Consider the following 15,121-nt stretch of genomic DNA (forward strand, 5'->3'; position numbering starts at 1 on the left):
ATGGGGGGGGGGAGAGATGGGGTGCGAGATGGAAGTGGGGAGTAATTATGGACAGGTTAGAGGTCTGGTAGTAATTCTGGATTGATATGGGGTGTGTGGGGTACTCGAGGGGGTGGGGGGGCTTATTTTCCCTACAGGATGTTTTTTCTTCCAAATGTATATGGTTGTTAGAATATAAATGATTCACTGAAATCTTAATTTCTATTAGTGTACAAAATTAGGGGTCACCGAAGAAAACACTAATTCTTAACTTTTATTATGCTATGCTAAAATGGGGAAATCTCTCCAAAACCATCAAATAACGAACAAAAACAAAAAATCTAATATAATGAGGTGACAATAAGGGCCCAATGGGATTCCGGGTCACCTCATAAAGATAGCCAATAAAAAAAAGATATTAATATCCCTATCAGCAACCACAATCAGTCAAATGAATAAACCAATGAGGTCTAATAATATACAGATAACCTCAACCGCCTAGCAGTTACCATCTACACTGCTCCATCTGCCATCATTGCTCTATCTTTTGACTGATTGTGGTTGCTGATAGAGATATTAATATCATCACCATTTTAGCATAGCATAATAAAAGTTAAGGTTTAGTGTTTTCTTCGGTGACCCCTTGTTAGAATATTAACCTGGAATGTGAGGGGTATGAGAGAGAAGAATAAGAGATGTTCCGTATTTGTATGTATATTGGAGACACATGTCACTAAGGACTGTAACGTTGTGATTAGAGATGAGCGAATCGAAGTTGATGAACCCGAATTCGTTACGAATTTCATGAAAAATTTGATTTGCAACGAATACCAATATCGCCGCGATTCTATCGCGCAAATTGCTTCATTAAACTCCATTTTACAGTGTTCCAGGCTATTGGAGACCTAAGATGGCGGATCCACATGTGAGTACATGGGGCAGGGGATTATGGGAGGGCGGGAAACAGAGGTGGGAATGAAGGTGACCCTGAATCACATGTGAGATGCAGCCTATCAGTGTTCACTGACCCCTGTGATGTCACAGACCCTATATAATCGGCGGCCATCTTGCCTCTCTTCATTTCATCTATGCACTCAGATGGAGAGGACGGGACTGCTTGTGTGTGAATAGGTCATACCACAGCGTTACACTGCAACTGCTAGTCACATCAGCATTAGGGAATGGCAGGAGTGCAGAGTGCTGTGCTGTTACACTGAGAAGGATCATTGATAGCTAAACCTCCTATTCATGTTATTGAGCATTGCAGCAGAGAGGGGCAGATAGCTGTCAGCTGCCTCATACAGATCTCCAAGCTGCCTGAACTTTCTGAAGCATCTCATCTCCTCATTTTTCAGCCCAATTGAGTTTATTTTTATTTGCTCCACAAATCTTCTGCTGCTCAGAATTGTGTGACAGAGTGCAATTTAGGGTTTAATCCCTGGATTTTTTTTTTTGTGGTGCTGCACTGTTGGGTCCTGCTGCTGTTCAGAAATACGTGATTGTTCAGTGGACTGCAGTGCATTTGTACCATTTTGTACCTGTTAATCTGTCAAGGGGCTGGCTACATACTGTGCAAGTCCAAACAATACTATTCACCGGCTGTTTTTTTTTCAAATAGTTTTTTCTGAGTATAGTTACGCATATATAACTGCCCTCATCAGTGCATACCGCATAGGTACATGCAAGTATTGTACCATTTAGTACCTGTTAAGCTGTCAAGGTGCTCCATACCGTCAAAGTCCAAACAATAGTATCCACCGGCTGGTGTTTTACAAAAATACAGAGTTTTTCTGCTAATAGTTAGGCATATTACTGCCCTCATCAGTGCATACTGCATAGGTACATCCAAGTATTGTACCATTTAGTACCTGTTAAGCTGTCAAGGGCCCACATAATGTTCAAGGACAGCCGTAAGTAATCACCTGCTGCTGTTCTAGACAAATACTGTTTAAAGAGTAGTGTAGCGTATTGTAATACCCTCATAAACGCACTAAGTATGTCCGGCAGAGAAGTGCCAGGACGTGCACAGAGGGGTGGCAGAGGCCTAAATACTTCAGGCAGAGTTGGCAGCAGACTTGGGGCGAGTGGCAGCAGGAGTCGCAGCGAGAGGCCTGAGCTCCCGTTATCAGCCAGCGGTCGTGTCTCCACCAAAAACCCATCTGCTGTCGTGGATTGGTTAACAGGCTCATCCACATCATTACAAGTGACATCTGACACTGGATGGAAATTCAGGAGTCAAACGTGCCCGGGGGAGACCACCTGCTTCGCGGCAGCCTACCTTTCCGGGAGGTAGTGGAACAGGGGTTCCTGGAAATGGTGCCAGTAGCAGTCAATTAGTGCGGACTGTGGGTGGGAAAATCAGCTACTCGGCGGTGTGGAAGTTTTTCATAACGCATCCGGAAGAGGTTCACGTAGCCACATGCAAGATCTGTTGGCAGAAGGTCAAGCGTGGCCAGGGTCCCAATGTCGGCACCACGGCCCTGCGTTAACACATGCTTCGCCACCATAAAGCGGCCTGGGAGAACCGTGGCTCCGATGTAGTGGCCCAGCCTGCAGCATCACCCAGTGGCCATCCGCTCCCTCCTTCATCCAGCCAAGGCTCCACCACCTCAGCCAAAGGGAGCTGTGTGTCAAACCCTCCTTCTGTCGCTCCTGCTTCTCCCGCTTTTAGTGAGCCATTCCACCAACAATCCATCGGCGAAGCCATGTCCGAGAGACAACAGTATGCGCCCACTCATCCAACGGCGCAGAAGTTGAATGTGCTCCTGTCCAAGTTGCTGGTGTTGCAGTCCCTCCCTTTTCAAGTGGTGGACTCTGCACCTTTCAGAGAATTGATGGCTTGTGCCGAGCCAAGGTGGAGAGTCCCAAGCCGTCATTTCTTTGCGAAGAAGGCAGTATCAGCCCTGCATAAGTTTGTACAAGAGAATGTGGGCCAGTCCTTGAGCCTGTCGGTGTGTTCAAAAGTGCACAGCAGCGCCGATGTGTGGAGCTGTAACTACGGGCAGGGACAATACTTGTCTTTTATGGCCCACTGGGTAAATGTGGTTCCTGCACAGCCACAACAGCAACTTGGACAGGTCACACCGCTTCTTCCTCCACGCTCTCGCTCCCAGGCAGTTGGTCCTGTTACAGTGTGCGACGTCACCTCCTCATCCTCCACCGTGGCCTCCATTGCAAGTCCTAATCTCGGTGGCCCTTCATCGTGAATCATGGTGACCGACAACGAGAAGAACATCGTGTCCGCGCTGCGACAAGGAAGTGTGAAACAATGCACCCTGCATGGCACACGTGTTGAATCTGGTTGTCAAGCACTTCCTCAAGACTTCACCCCATTTGCATCCTGAAAATGGCAAGGAAACTGTGCATGCACTTCAGCCTCTCGTACACTGCAAAGCACACCTTCCTTGAGCTGCAGCGTCAGAATGGTATCCCACAACATAGTCTTATTTGTGACGTTGCCACACGTTGAAATTCCACCCTCCATATGTTGGACAGACTATACGAACAAAGAAAAGCCATCAGCGATTTCTTGATGATCCAAGCAGATAGGAGTACTCCCCTGTGTAACTTCAATGTGAACCAGTGGCAGCTCATACGTGACACCTGCCATTTGCTGAGGCCCTTTGAGGAAGCCACATTATTTGTGAGTCGCCTGGATTACACCATGAACGACGTAATTCCACTCCTACATTTCCTACAACAAATGATTGAAACCATGGCTGGTCAAGGCAATGGAAATGTTGCGCCTACATCTCAAGGCTACATGAGCCCTGTGGGGGCTGAACTGGGGGAGGAGGAGGAGGATGATGAGGGGCAGAGCGGAGCACAGTTTAGGTTGGATGAGATGGCTGGTGTTTCTAGTCTTCGGACAGGAGAGGAGGAGCAGGAGCAGCCAGAGGAGCTGGAGGGTTATGAGGAAGTTGAGACAAAGGACCCAGACACACCGTGGCAGTATGCAGTGGAGATGGAGGCAGGTAGTCCCTCCGAGTCACTGGCGCAAATGGCACGATGCATGCTTAGTTGCTTATGTAGTGACCCCCAAATTGTCAAAATTCGTCAGCGGGATGACTTCTGGATCTCCACCTTATTAGACCCTCGCTACCGTCCCAAAATGGGAGCCTTTTTTACACCCACTGAGAGAGAGGACAAACTGACCTACTACAGAGAGATTCTACGTAGTCAGTTGGCCACATGGTCCATGCACTCGCAGGTCTGACTCGGGGGGCCCTCTGCGCTCACCTTCCACTGCCATGGCTGCTGGGGAGGGGAGGGGTGGGAGGAGCAGTACCAGCTCAATCAGCAGCAGCCTGAGTCTACAGTCGCTGATGAGTAGCTTTCTTCACCCGCATAGTGAAGCAACTCATCAGCAGCAGGTAGACATGGAGCAGGACCTGAACCAGCAGGTGGTGGCATACCTTGACATGGCCATGCCAACAACCATTGAATATCCGCTGGACTTCTGGGCAGCCAAACTTGATTTATGGCCACAACTAGCAGAGTTTGCCCTTGAAAAGCTATCCTGCCCGGCCAGTAGTGTGCCATCAGAGCGGGCATTGTACAGACCCCATGCCACATAGGCCCTTTGATTGGCTCTGACCGGCCCGCGCTGATTGGGGGACAACTATGCTGCCTAATCTGGGGGACAACTATGCTAATAATCTGGGGGACAACTATGCTCCTAATCTGGGGGACAACTATGCTGCCTAATCTGGGGGACAATTATGCTCCTAATCTGGGGGACATCTATGCTGCCTAATCTGGGGGACATCTATGCTCCTAATCTGGGGGACAACTATGCTCCTAATATGGGGGAAACTGATGCTTCTGGGCCTGTAATTTTTTGAGTAGCTAAATACATGCTTAATGCAAATGTAAACATTGATCTTTAAATATAAGGGGTTATGAAACGCTCTTGGGTACTGCGAATGACTGCTCCAGACTCATTCTGTGTCTTTCACAAACTACTTGCCTCACTGGTGCCTCAGGCCTTGGGCCTATAATTTTTTGAAGTTTAGCAGTAGCTAAATACATGCTTAATGCAAAAGTAAACATTGATCTTTAAATGTAAGGGGTTATGATACCCTCTTGGATACTGCGAATGGCTGCTCCAGACTCATTCTGTGTCTTTCACAAACTACTTGCCTCCATGGTGTCTCTGGCCTTGGGCCTTAAATTTTTGGATGTTTAGCAGTAGCTAAATACATGCTTAATGCAAATTTCAACAATGATCGTTAAATTCTCGGCGCTCTGCCAGGGCCTTCTCCTACCCCGCCTGGGCCGATCCAAGGACTTCACTAACAAATCCAATCGGTTGTAACGACGGGCGGTGTGTACAAAGGGCAGGGACTTATTCAATGCGAGCTTATGACCCTCACGTAATGGTAATTCCTCGTTTTAAGGGTAAATATTTGCAATCCCGGATCCCTATCACGAACTGGTTTCAGCTTGTAACACGCACCTGTCCTTGAAAGATAGAGACACGCTAATCCGTTCAGTGGAGCGCTAGTGCGGCCCAGGACATCTGAGGCCATAACACACCTGTTATTGCTCGATCTCGCAATTGATCGGGCAAGGTAAGGGGTTATTAAAGCCTCTTGGGTACTGCTGAGGCCTACTCCTGACTGTTCCTGGTGCAATGTATGGGGTAATTAAACACTCTTGGGTAGTGTTATTGTTAAATTTACTGATAATTTTATCAGTAATAAAATTGAAATTTGCAGAATGCTAACCGTTACACAACGGAACGCTTGTTGCGTGTGATTTATTAATGAAAATAAGAAATAAAAAAATCCGGAGAGGGATTAACTCTGCTTAATCATTTTTGCCGAAAGAGAGACAGATGCGCTTACACACATATGTAATAATTTTTAAAAAATAATTTCAAACATTGTGTGGTTTATTATTTTTGAGAAAGTCTTTAGGTGGTCCACCGTCCTGCATTATAGAGTCTTCTGAAATGTTGGATATGCGCTTGTTCTTACACAAAGGTATACATTTAAAAAAAAAATGTATACAATTTTGTTGATTTTGGGGCGGATTGTGAAGCCCTGTGTGTACTGGTGTATCAGCCAACTCCAGGCTTAGTCCTTCAGGCAATATATGGGTTCCTGATGCCGCAGAGGTGGGGCCTGGGTCTGGGAATTTAATATTTTTGGATAGCGGGTGCTACCTATGAGAAATCTTTGTCAAACATTTCTCATTTTGTGTTGTTTTTTGGGGGGGATTGTGAAGCCCTGGTGTGTAGTGTACTCGTGCATCAGCCAACTCCACGCTGTGCCATTCAGCCACTATATGGTGTCCTCATGCTGCCAACACCTCCACGCTGTGCCATTCAGTCACTGTATGGGGTCCTCATGCTGCCAACACCTCCACGCTGTGCCATTCAGTTGATGGTTGACAACATTTATTTGCATTCCCTTAACGCTGTTACTTAGACCTGGGGTATTGGTTTTCTGCTGTGAAATCTGGATGGTCTTGGTAATGTTTATGGATGAGGACCATTGAGCTATGGGGGAGTTCATAGTGATAGCCAGTGCGCTCCTTTTCAGGCTGATATTTTCCCGGGCGTCCATCAATTTTGGCGGTTTTACTGCAAAACCCACCTGCTGCTTTTTAGAATTCAAAATCTCTCGGGCATCTTGCACTTTACCCTTTGTTCTGAAAAAAATTATCATTATGTTGTTCTTGGGGGGGAGTTGTGAAGCCTTGGTGTGTACTCTTGAATCAGCCAACCCCAGGCTGTGTCCTTCATGCAATATGTGGGTTACTGATGCCGCAAAGGTGAGGACTGGGTCTGTGAATTTCTAAATTTGGGATAGCGGTGCAACCATTGAGAAATATTTGTGAAACATTTCTCAAGGTCTTTTTTTTTGGGGGGGGGGGGGGGGGGATTGGGAAGCCCTGGTGTGTACTGGTGCATCAGCTAACTCCAGGCTGTGTCCTTGAGCCAATATATGGGTTACTGATGCCACTGTGGTGGGGCCTGGGTCTGTGAATTTAAATTTTTTTGGATAGCGGGTGCTACCTATGAGAAATCTTCGTCATAAATTTCTAATTGTGTTGTTTTTTGGTGGGGACTGTGAATCCCTGGTGGGTACTCTTGCATCAGCCAACTCCAGGCTGTGTCATTCAGGCAATATATGGGTTACTGATGCCGCAGGGGTGGGGCCTGGTTCTGGAAATTAAAATTTTTTGGATAGCAGGTGCTACCAATGAGAAATCTTGGACAAAAATGTCTCATTGTGTTCTTTTTGGAGGGGGGATTGTGAAGCCCTGGTGTGTACTGGTGCATCAGCCAACTCCAGGCTGTGTCCTTCAGGCAATATATGGGTTACTGATGCCGCAGAGGTGGGGCCTGGGTCTGTGAATTTCAAAATTTTGGATAGCGGATGCTACCTATGAGAAATCTTTGTAAAACGTTTCTCAATGTCTTGTTTTTTTGGGGGGATTGTGAAGCCCTGGTGTGTACTGGTGCATCAGCCAACTCCAGGCTGGGTCCTTTTGGCAATATATGGGTTACTGATGCCGCAGAGGTGGGGCCTGGGTCTGTGAATATCAAATTTTTGAATAGCGGGTGCTACCTATGAGAAATCTTTGTGAAGCCCTGGATTGTGAAGCCCTGGTGTGTAGTGTACTAGTGCATCAGCCGACTCCACGCTGTGCCATTCAGCCACTAAATGGTCTCCTCTTGCTGCCAACATGTCCACGCTGTGTCATTCAGCCACTATATGGTGTCCTCATGCTGCCAACACCTCCACGCTGTGCCATTCATCCACTATATGGTGTCCTCATGCTGCCAACACCTCCTCGCTGTGCCATTCAGCCACTATATGGTGTCCTCATGCTGCCAACACCTCCACGCTGTGTCATTCTGCCACTATATGTTGTCCTCATGCTGCCAACACCTCCACGCTCTGTCATTCAGTCAATATATGGTCTCCTGACACTGATGTCACCACCAGGCTCTGTCATTGTGCTGCTGTGCGGAAGTGATTCTAAGAGCGATGCCGGTAATCTGCATGCTATTCTGAATAACAATATTATTTCACTATCCCAGCACACTCCATATACGTTTTAGGACACAGCAAAGTGTTCTATACCCCTATAGAGGCTGTATGTGGGCTAGAAATAGCCTTATTTAATATCGATTCGCCGCAAACAAATTCGGATCGAAACAAACTATTTCAGAAAATTTGGCGAATCGGACGAATCGAATTTTTGAAAAGTTCGCTCATCTCTACGGATAACAATAGAAAACCTCCTCCAACTTTCTCTCCTGGTGACTAAGTCTGGCTCTCCTCTAAGTATGTTAATTTCAGGGTTCCCAGTTACAAGTTGGGTCCTCACCTTCTTGGACCGTTTGAGGTTTTGCCCAGTATCAATCCTATGTCTTAGAAGCTCCATTTGCCTGCCTCCTCATGTATCCCGAATTCTTTTCATGTCTCCCTCCTCAAACCTGTGGTCTTTAATCGGTTTTCACAAAAGCATATTGTTTCCTCTCCAGTCTCTGGCTCCTCAGATATTTTTGAAGTCAAGGAAATTTTGGCGACTAAAACTGTGAGGGGGAGACGTTTTTTTTAGTAGACTGGAAGGGGTTTGGTCCTGAGGAGAGGTCATGGGAGCCAGAGGAGAATATTCTGGCCTACGACTTGCTCCGAAAATGTTTAAGACCCAAAAAGATGGGGAGACCAAAGGGGCGGGGGTGTACTGTTGCGCTGAGCGCTCCAGCCATTCACTCTGAGTGTGAGCGCTCTCCTTCTCCCGGCGGGCCCAGGAATCACATCCCAGGCCATCTCTTACCTTCTGATTCTGCTGACTCTGTTCTCTGGCGTGCACGTGCCCGCCTCCCAGGGTGCGCGTGAGTCGGAGCTCTGACATTTAAGGGGCCAGTGCGACCTTAATTAGAAATTGCACCTGTCCCTTCCTTATAAGTTTTTGCACCTCCCTCTACCTCTTACCGGATCTTTGTTTGTCCTAGTGCCATTGTGAAAGCATTTTCCTGTTTGCCTACCAGTGTTCTGACCTACTGTTTCATGACCTGACCTTGCTCCGGTGCCGCCTGCCTATTGAGCTCCTGCTACATTCCTGACCACGTATCTGTGCCGCCTGCCCTGACCATCTGCTATCCTGACTGAGTTGCCAGATCCCTCCTATGCCATGTACCTCCTCAGCAGCCTGTGTGGACGAGTCGTGTCAGGGGTAGTGACCTGGGTGCCGCCTGCAGCTGCAAGTCCATCCCGCTTTGCAGTGTGCTCTGGTGAAAATCAGCGGCACCTTAGACTCCGCACCCTGGCACGGCCCAAGCCATCATCCACACAGGTACAGCGGATCTACTTCCTCCATGAGTATTACACCCAGCACACACCCTATGCATGTTACAGCAAGGCAAAGTGTTCGACACCCCTATTGAGGCTCTCTGTAGGCCAGAAATAGCCGTTTTTAATAGCTATTCACTGCGAATAAATTCGAACTGAACCAATTTTTTTCAGAAAATTCGGCAAATCAGCCGAATCATATTTTTCAAAAATAATAATGGGAGATTTTAATAATGGGAGATTTCAACTATTCAGATATTTATTGGGGTCAGGGTTCTGCTAAAACTGCAAAGGGAAGAAAATTCATAAATTTATTGTAGGATAATTTTATGGGCCAGTTTGTGGAGGACCCAACAAAAAGTGATGCTCTGTTGGATCTGGCAATTTCTAACAATGCAGAGCTGGTTGGAAATGTAACTGTACACAGACACCTTGGTAATAGCAATCATAATATAGTTACTTACTTACTAAGTGTAAAAATAACAAAGACATGTTGGGAGGACAAGAACATATCATTTTAAAAAGACAAATTTCCCTTGGCAAAAATGTGCAATTCAGGACAGACTGGGAGGAGTTGTTGTCAAATACTGATCTGTACTGGTCTTTAGAAAATAGTTACCTATTTTGTGCCCCTTTATTACTTTCATATTTTTCAGTGTCCCTTCTGCTACTCACATGTCCCTTTTTTCTGTTTTCCTAGACTGGACACAATCTAAGCAGAAACAGAAAAAGAAAGGTCAAAGTTACAAAAACTACAACCCCTCAGGTTTTTAAAGTAAACCATAGTGGGGAAGATGAGCAAAGAGCTGAAATTAAAACATTGCAATCCAGTGGCGTTCAAATTTGCCATACTCTGGGACACAGAGCTGTCATCATGCCAGATACACAGGATAATCCAAAAGCAACTGGTGAAGGTAAAATGATGCATATAAAAATGATCAGCATTTTTATTTTTATTTTCAGTTATTTTATTTTGGCCTAAAATACTGTGTTTGAACCTACCCTAAGATTGTGTAGTCTATGTTTACACTAAGTATTAGGCTGGAATTCCACTTTTTTAAGCCAAAGTGTATTTAAAGGAATGGCTTATACTTCTCCTTCCTCATGGATCAACTTCTGGTTCAAAAACTGCAGAGGCATTTTTTCCACAAAAAAATATATAAAGTGCTGGGGCTGTGGTAAAATAGAAAATATATATACGTACCTACACCTGGTCCCCCACTGGTCCAGTGGCAACTCTCTTTCTTCTTCTTCCAGTCCCAAGATTCGAGAGCAGGGCTTGCTTGCTAAGCAAATTACTGTCCGAGACTGAACATTGATGAAGCCAGTTATTGGTTGAGTAGGCAAGTTTTGCTCTGAGTGTCCGTCTCAGAAGTAAGCTGAATAGAGCAGCAGGAGATCAAAAGAAGAACAGGAGCTGTGACGGGACCAGCAGTGAACTGAGGGTAGGTATGTATATATTTTTTTTCTATTTTACCACGGCCCCAGCACTATATTATTATAATGGAAAGGCCTTACACCCAATAAAATTTTATGTAGATTCCATGTGGATTTTGATGTGGCTTCTACATCAAAATCTACATGAAGTGCAGATCACACTTATTTAAAATCCTCTTATGAATTGGATGTCAGTTCCTCATGTGTTTTTTGCCTTTAAGCCAATAGAACCAACAAATCTCTAAACTTGTCAAAGCTACCGTATTTTTCGCCCTAAAGGATGCACCGGCGTATAAGACGCACCCAATTTTTAGGGGCAAAATCTAAAAAAATAAAGATTTTGAACCCAATAGTGATCTTCAAGCTGCGGACCTCCAGATGTTGCAAAACTACAACTCCCAGCATGCCCGGACAGCCGTTGGCTGTCCGGGCATGCTGGGAGTTGTAGTTTTGCAACATCTGGAGGTCCGCAGATTGAAGACCACTGCATAGGATTTAATACTCACGTGTCCCTGCCGCTCCGGACCCATTACCGCTGCCCTGGATGTCGCTCCATCGCTGTCCCCGTTGCTCCGGAACGTCTCTGCTGCCGGCTATCCTCGCTCTCCGTCACCGTCATCATGTCGTTACGCACGCCGACGCACGTACGCGACGACGTGATGACGAGGAAGGAGAGCGCCGGCATACAGGGGATCCCTGAACGGAGAAGACACCGAGGAGGCAGGTAAGGTCCCTCCCGGTGTCCTGTAAGCACTAACCCGGCTATTCAGTCAGGCTGTTCGGGACCACCGCGGTGAAATCGCGGCGGTCCCGAACAGCCCGACTGAACAGCCAGGTTAGTGTCACTTTCCCTTCAGACGTGGCGGTCAGCTTTGATCGCCGCATCTGAAGGGTTAATACAGGGCATCACCGCGATCGGTGATGTCCTGTATTAGCCCCGGGTCCCGGCCGTTGATGGCCGCAGGGACCGCCGCGATGGGGGTGCATTCGCCGTATAAGACGCACCGTCTTTTCCCCGTCTTTTCTTCTCCTGGGGAAGAAAAAGTGCGTCTTATACGGCGAAAAATACGGTACTTGAAGAAGATGTCAAAATAACATAATTTTTTTAAAATATTATTTACATGGAATTTTTATGTGAATTTTCCTAATAAAACTGAAATTTGACAGAAAAAATATTATGCTGATTTACTACATAGGTCCCAAGAAAAGTAGGAAAAAGAAGAAACCTCTTGCAAAAAAAAAAATAACGTCTCTAGAAGTTGGAGCCTGTACTGGGGATATGGAAAACACGTTTGGTAAGTTTAGTTTCAGTAAAACTATGGGGCACATTATGGGAGTCTAACAGTTAGTAATTTACTGCATCTGATGAAACACAGACCGGCCATGAGGGTCTATTCACAGAACATAATTTCCACATGTGGAATTCCGCACAGATTCTGCATGCTAATTCTGCCTCAAATTAAAGCCCAATAGACTTCTATGGGATTCTGCACTCCCATTCAAAACTGCCACTGATTTTCCCTGTGTTTTTGTGTTTTTTTCTGGCATTTTTACCTTTGTTTGAAAATTGTATTTTCAACTTTGATCGTGTCGCCCAAAGAGTTAATGCCGAGCATCGGGCCGATCGGCGGTGCACTGCATTACCCTGGGTGCTGGCTGCTGATAGCAGTCGGGACCCAATGGGCAGGGCCAGCGTTGGGGGAGGGGCAACCTGGGAAAATGCCCAGGGCCCCATTTCCAAAAGGGCACCCTAAACTTGTATATAACTAGAGGCACATTACTGCATTTTGCCACGATTTGCGCGAAATTATGGTAAAGTCACAGGAAAAATGCTGCAATTTTGTGCAAATTGCAGCAGACTACAGTAATGTGAGAGTGACTCTGTGAGCGGCCGAGCTTCAGAGAGCCCACAGGCACTAACACTGTATGGTAAAGGACCTTCCTGATGATGTCATTGTAGGTCCTTTACCATACAGTGTTCAAAGAGGAGGAGGTAATAGGGAAAAACAGGGGGGGAGGGGGTTGTGAGGGAGGTGAGGAGACCATTATTTGTGAAGAAGGGCATATAAACTGTATATAGGGTTAAAGTTAGCAATATATTGGGGTATAGGTAGCAGTATATGGGGAGCATAGGAATCAGTGCATAATGTGAGATAGAGAAAAATATATGTGTAGAAGGGGGCTATAGGGAGCAGTATATGTGAAATAGGGGGTCATAGGGAGCAGAATATATGTGACAGCGGGTTATAGGGAGCCATATATATGTAATAGGGGGTCATAGGGAGCAGTGTATATGTAATAAGGGTCATAGGGAGCAGTATATATGTGATAGGGGATCATAGGGAGCAGTATATCTGTGATAGGGCGTCATAGGGAACAGTATATATGTGATAGGGGTTATGGGGAGCAGTATATGTGATAGGGGATCATAGGGAGCAGTATACAATGGTCCCTCAATTTACAGTGGCCTCAACATATAATAGTTTCAACATACAATGGTCTTTTCTGGACCATTGTAACTTGAAACCATTCTCTACATACAATGTTACGGACAGTCCAGTTCTGTGAAACATGTCAATGGCTGGAAGAACTGTCCAATCTGAACAGGGATTTTACTGGTAAAACACCTGCCACGGATAGCTGCTCCTTTGGACACCAGGTAAGGGTGGCTCAATTTTACTTTTTTAGGACATTGCGTGTACTGTACAGGACCCTGAAAAAGCTCCTGTCCTCTACATAGACAGTGATTTACAGCTCCCAGCAGATCTTTCTTACTTTTATATGTAAGGACTTGTTTTATCTATGTTAGTTATCTACCTATTTTTCTTTAATCCTCACTTTTTCCTATTTTTGGAGGACATTTTTGGGGCTTCAGAACTAATTACCAGGTTTCCATAAAGTTATGGTCTCAACATGCAATGGTTTCAACATAAAATGGTCATCCTGGATTAATATTGTAACTTGAGGGACCACTGTATGTGAGATAGGGGGTTATAGGGAGCAGTTTATGTGAGATAGGGAACATACAAAACAGTATATGTGAGATAGGGGGTCATACGGAGCAGTATGTGTAAGGTGAGATAGGGGGTCATACATAAAAGTATATATGAAAGAGAGGCCCATGGGGAGCAGTGTGTGGAGGGGTGGGGGATCGTTTGGTCCACTCTGGAATCTGTACACCAAAGGTCATCACCTATACACAGAATATCTGATTGGTGAGACCTGACCTCCGGGACCACCACCGATCATAAAATTAGAGGTCCCTTGTCGCCCAAGTGAATGAAGCAGCAGCACATGATCACCTGGAGCTCCATTTGTTCTCTATGGGACTTATGAACAATGCGGATCGTTGCACTCACATGCATTGAGACCCTATAGAGAATCAATGGAGTGACATGGGATCATGTGCTGCTGCTCCAATCACCCTGGGGTTCCAGTAGGTTCGGATTAGATTTTTACACTATCCCCTAGATATGCTGTAGGCATGGTAATGGGGAAGAAGCATGCACAGAATTAGTGGAGCAGGATGGCAGTGTAAAGGATGGAGTTTGTGTTACTATAGAGTTTTTGGGTAGACTGTAAGGTGTCACAGATGTCTTGGTTTAGTCTTCAGTCATCAGGAGACATCATCATATTTGCCTGGGCTGGATGGAGAAGAGAACATATACAATCAGAAAAGACGCCCCCTGTGGTCACTGGATTAATAGTCCTGTATTCTGTGACTGCTCCTGATCAGGTGAGAGCTGCTCTATCATGGCCAGAATAGGTTAAATGGTTAAAGCACAACTGTTGCATAAAAATAAGTCAATTACCATCAGCACAGCCTACGAGCTGATCACTGGTATACTGCAGCCATATCTTTGTTTTGGAACTTTGTGCCTTCTATGCTGTAAAAATTACTTTTACCCACAGTCACCAACAGTCAGAAAGGCATAGTCAGGGATCTACAATGCCCCGGGGCTGCCAAGCCTCTCATCTGTGGAGTCACAGCACTGCCCCAGTTTGACTGACATGCAGCTCTGTTTCTTTCTATTATGTCACTTGTGCGATGAGTCAGCGAGCAGTGCTGGGGCGCTGCTGTGGCAACGGAAAAGATATTACACATCCCTGACTATGCCTCTCTGACTTTTGGCAACAGTGGATAAAAGTCATTAGCATAGAAGACAGGCAGTGCCAAAACAAATGTATGACTGCAGTATACCAGTGATCAGCTTGACAGGTTATTGAGCTATTTTTATGTGTCAGTTGCGATTTAACCGGTAGGCGTCAAAGGACGAGCTGACTCGTCCTGAGACGGCAAGCGGTGTATGGTGTGGGCTCCTGACTTGAGCCTGCGCCATACCGGCTGGCCCCCAGCTGATTCATGCTGGGGGCTGCCATTAATAGCCAAC

The 15,121-nt window shown here is 46.0% G+C and overlaps 1 protein-coding gene across 1 annotated transcript in view; it reads left to right on the forward strand.

The window, feature by feature from the left end:
- Positions 1 to 15,121, forward strand: part of ARL13A (ADP ribosylation factor like GTPase 13A) — a 253,573-nt gene that overhangs the window by 195,252 nt on the left and 43,200 nt on the right. Inside the window, exons 8-9 of the mRNA XM_056540554.1 lie at positions 9,994 to 10,207; positions 11,927 to 12,025. Of these exons, the coding sequence (XP_056396529.1) occupies positions 9,994 to 10,207; positions 11,927 to 12,025 (313 nt within the window). The remainder of the gene's footprint in view (positions 1 to 9,993; positions 10,208 to 11,926; positions 12,026 to 15,121) is intronic.

The sequence above is a fragment of the Hyla sarda genome, chromosome 9 (assembly GCF_029499605.1).
Source record: "Hyla sarda isolate aHylSar1 chromosome 9, aHylSar1.hap1, whole genome shotgun sequence".
Taxonomy (NCBI): domain Eukaryota; kingdom Metazoa; phylum Chordata; class Amphibia; order Anura; family Hylidae; genus Hyla; species Hyla sarda.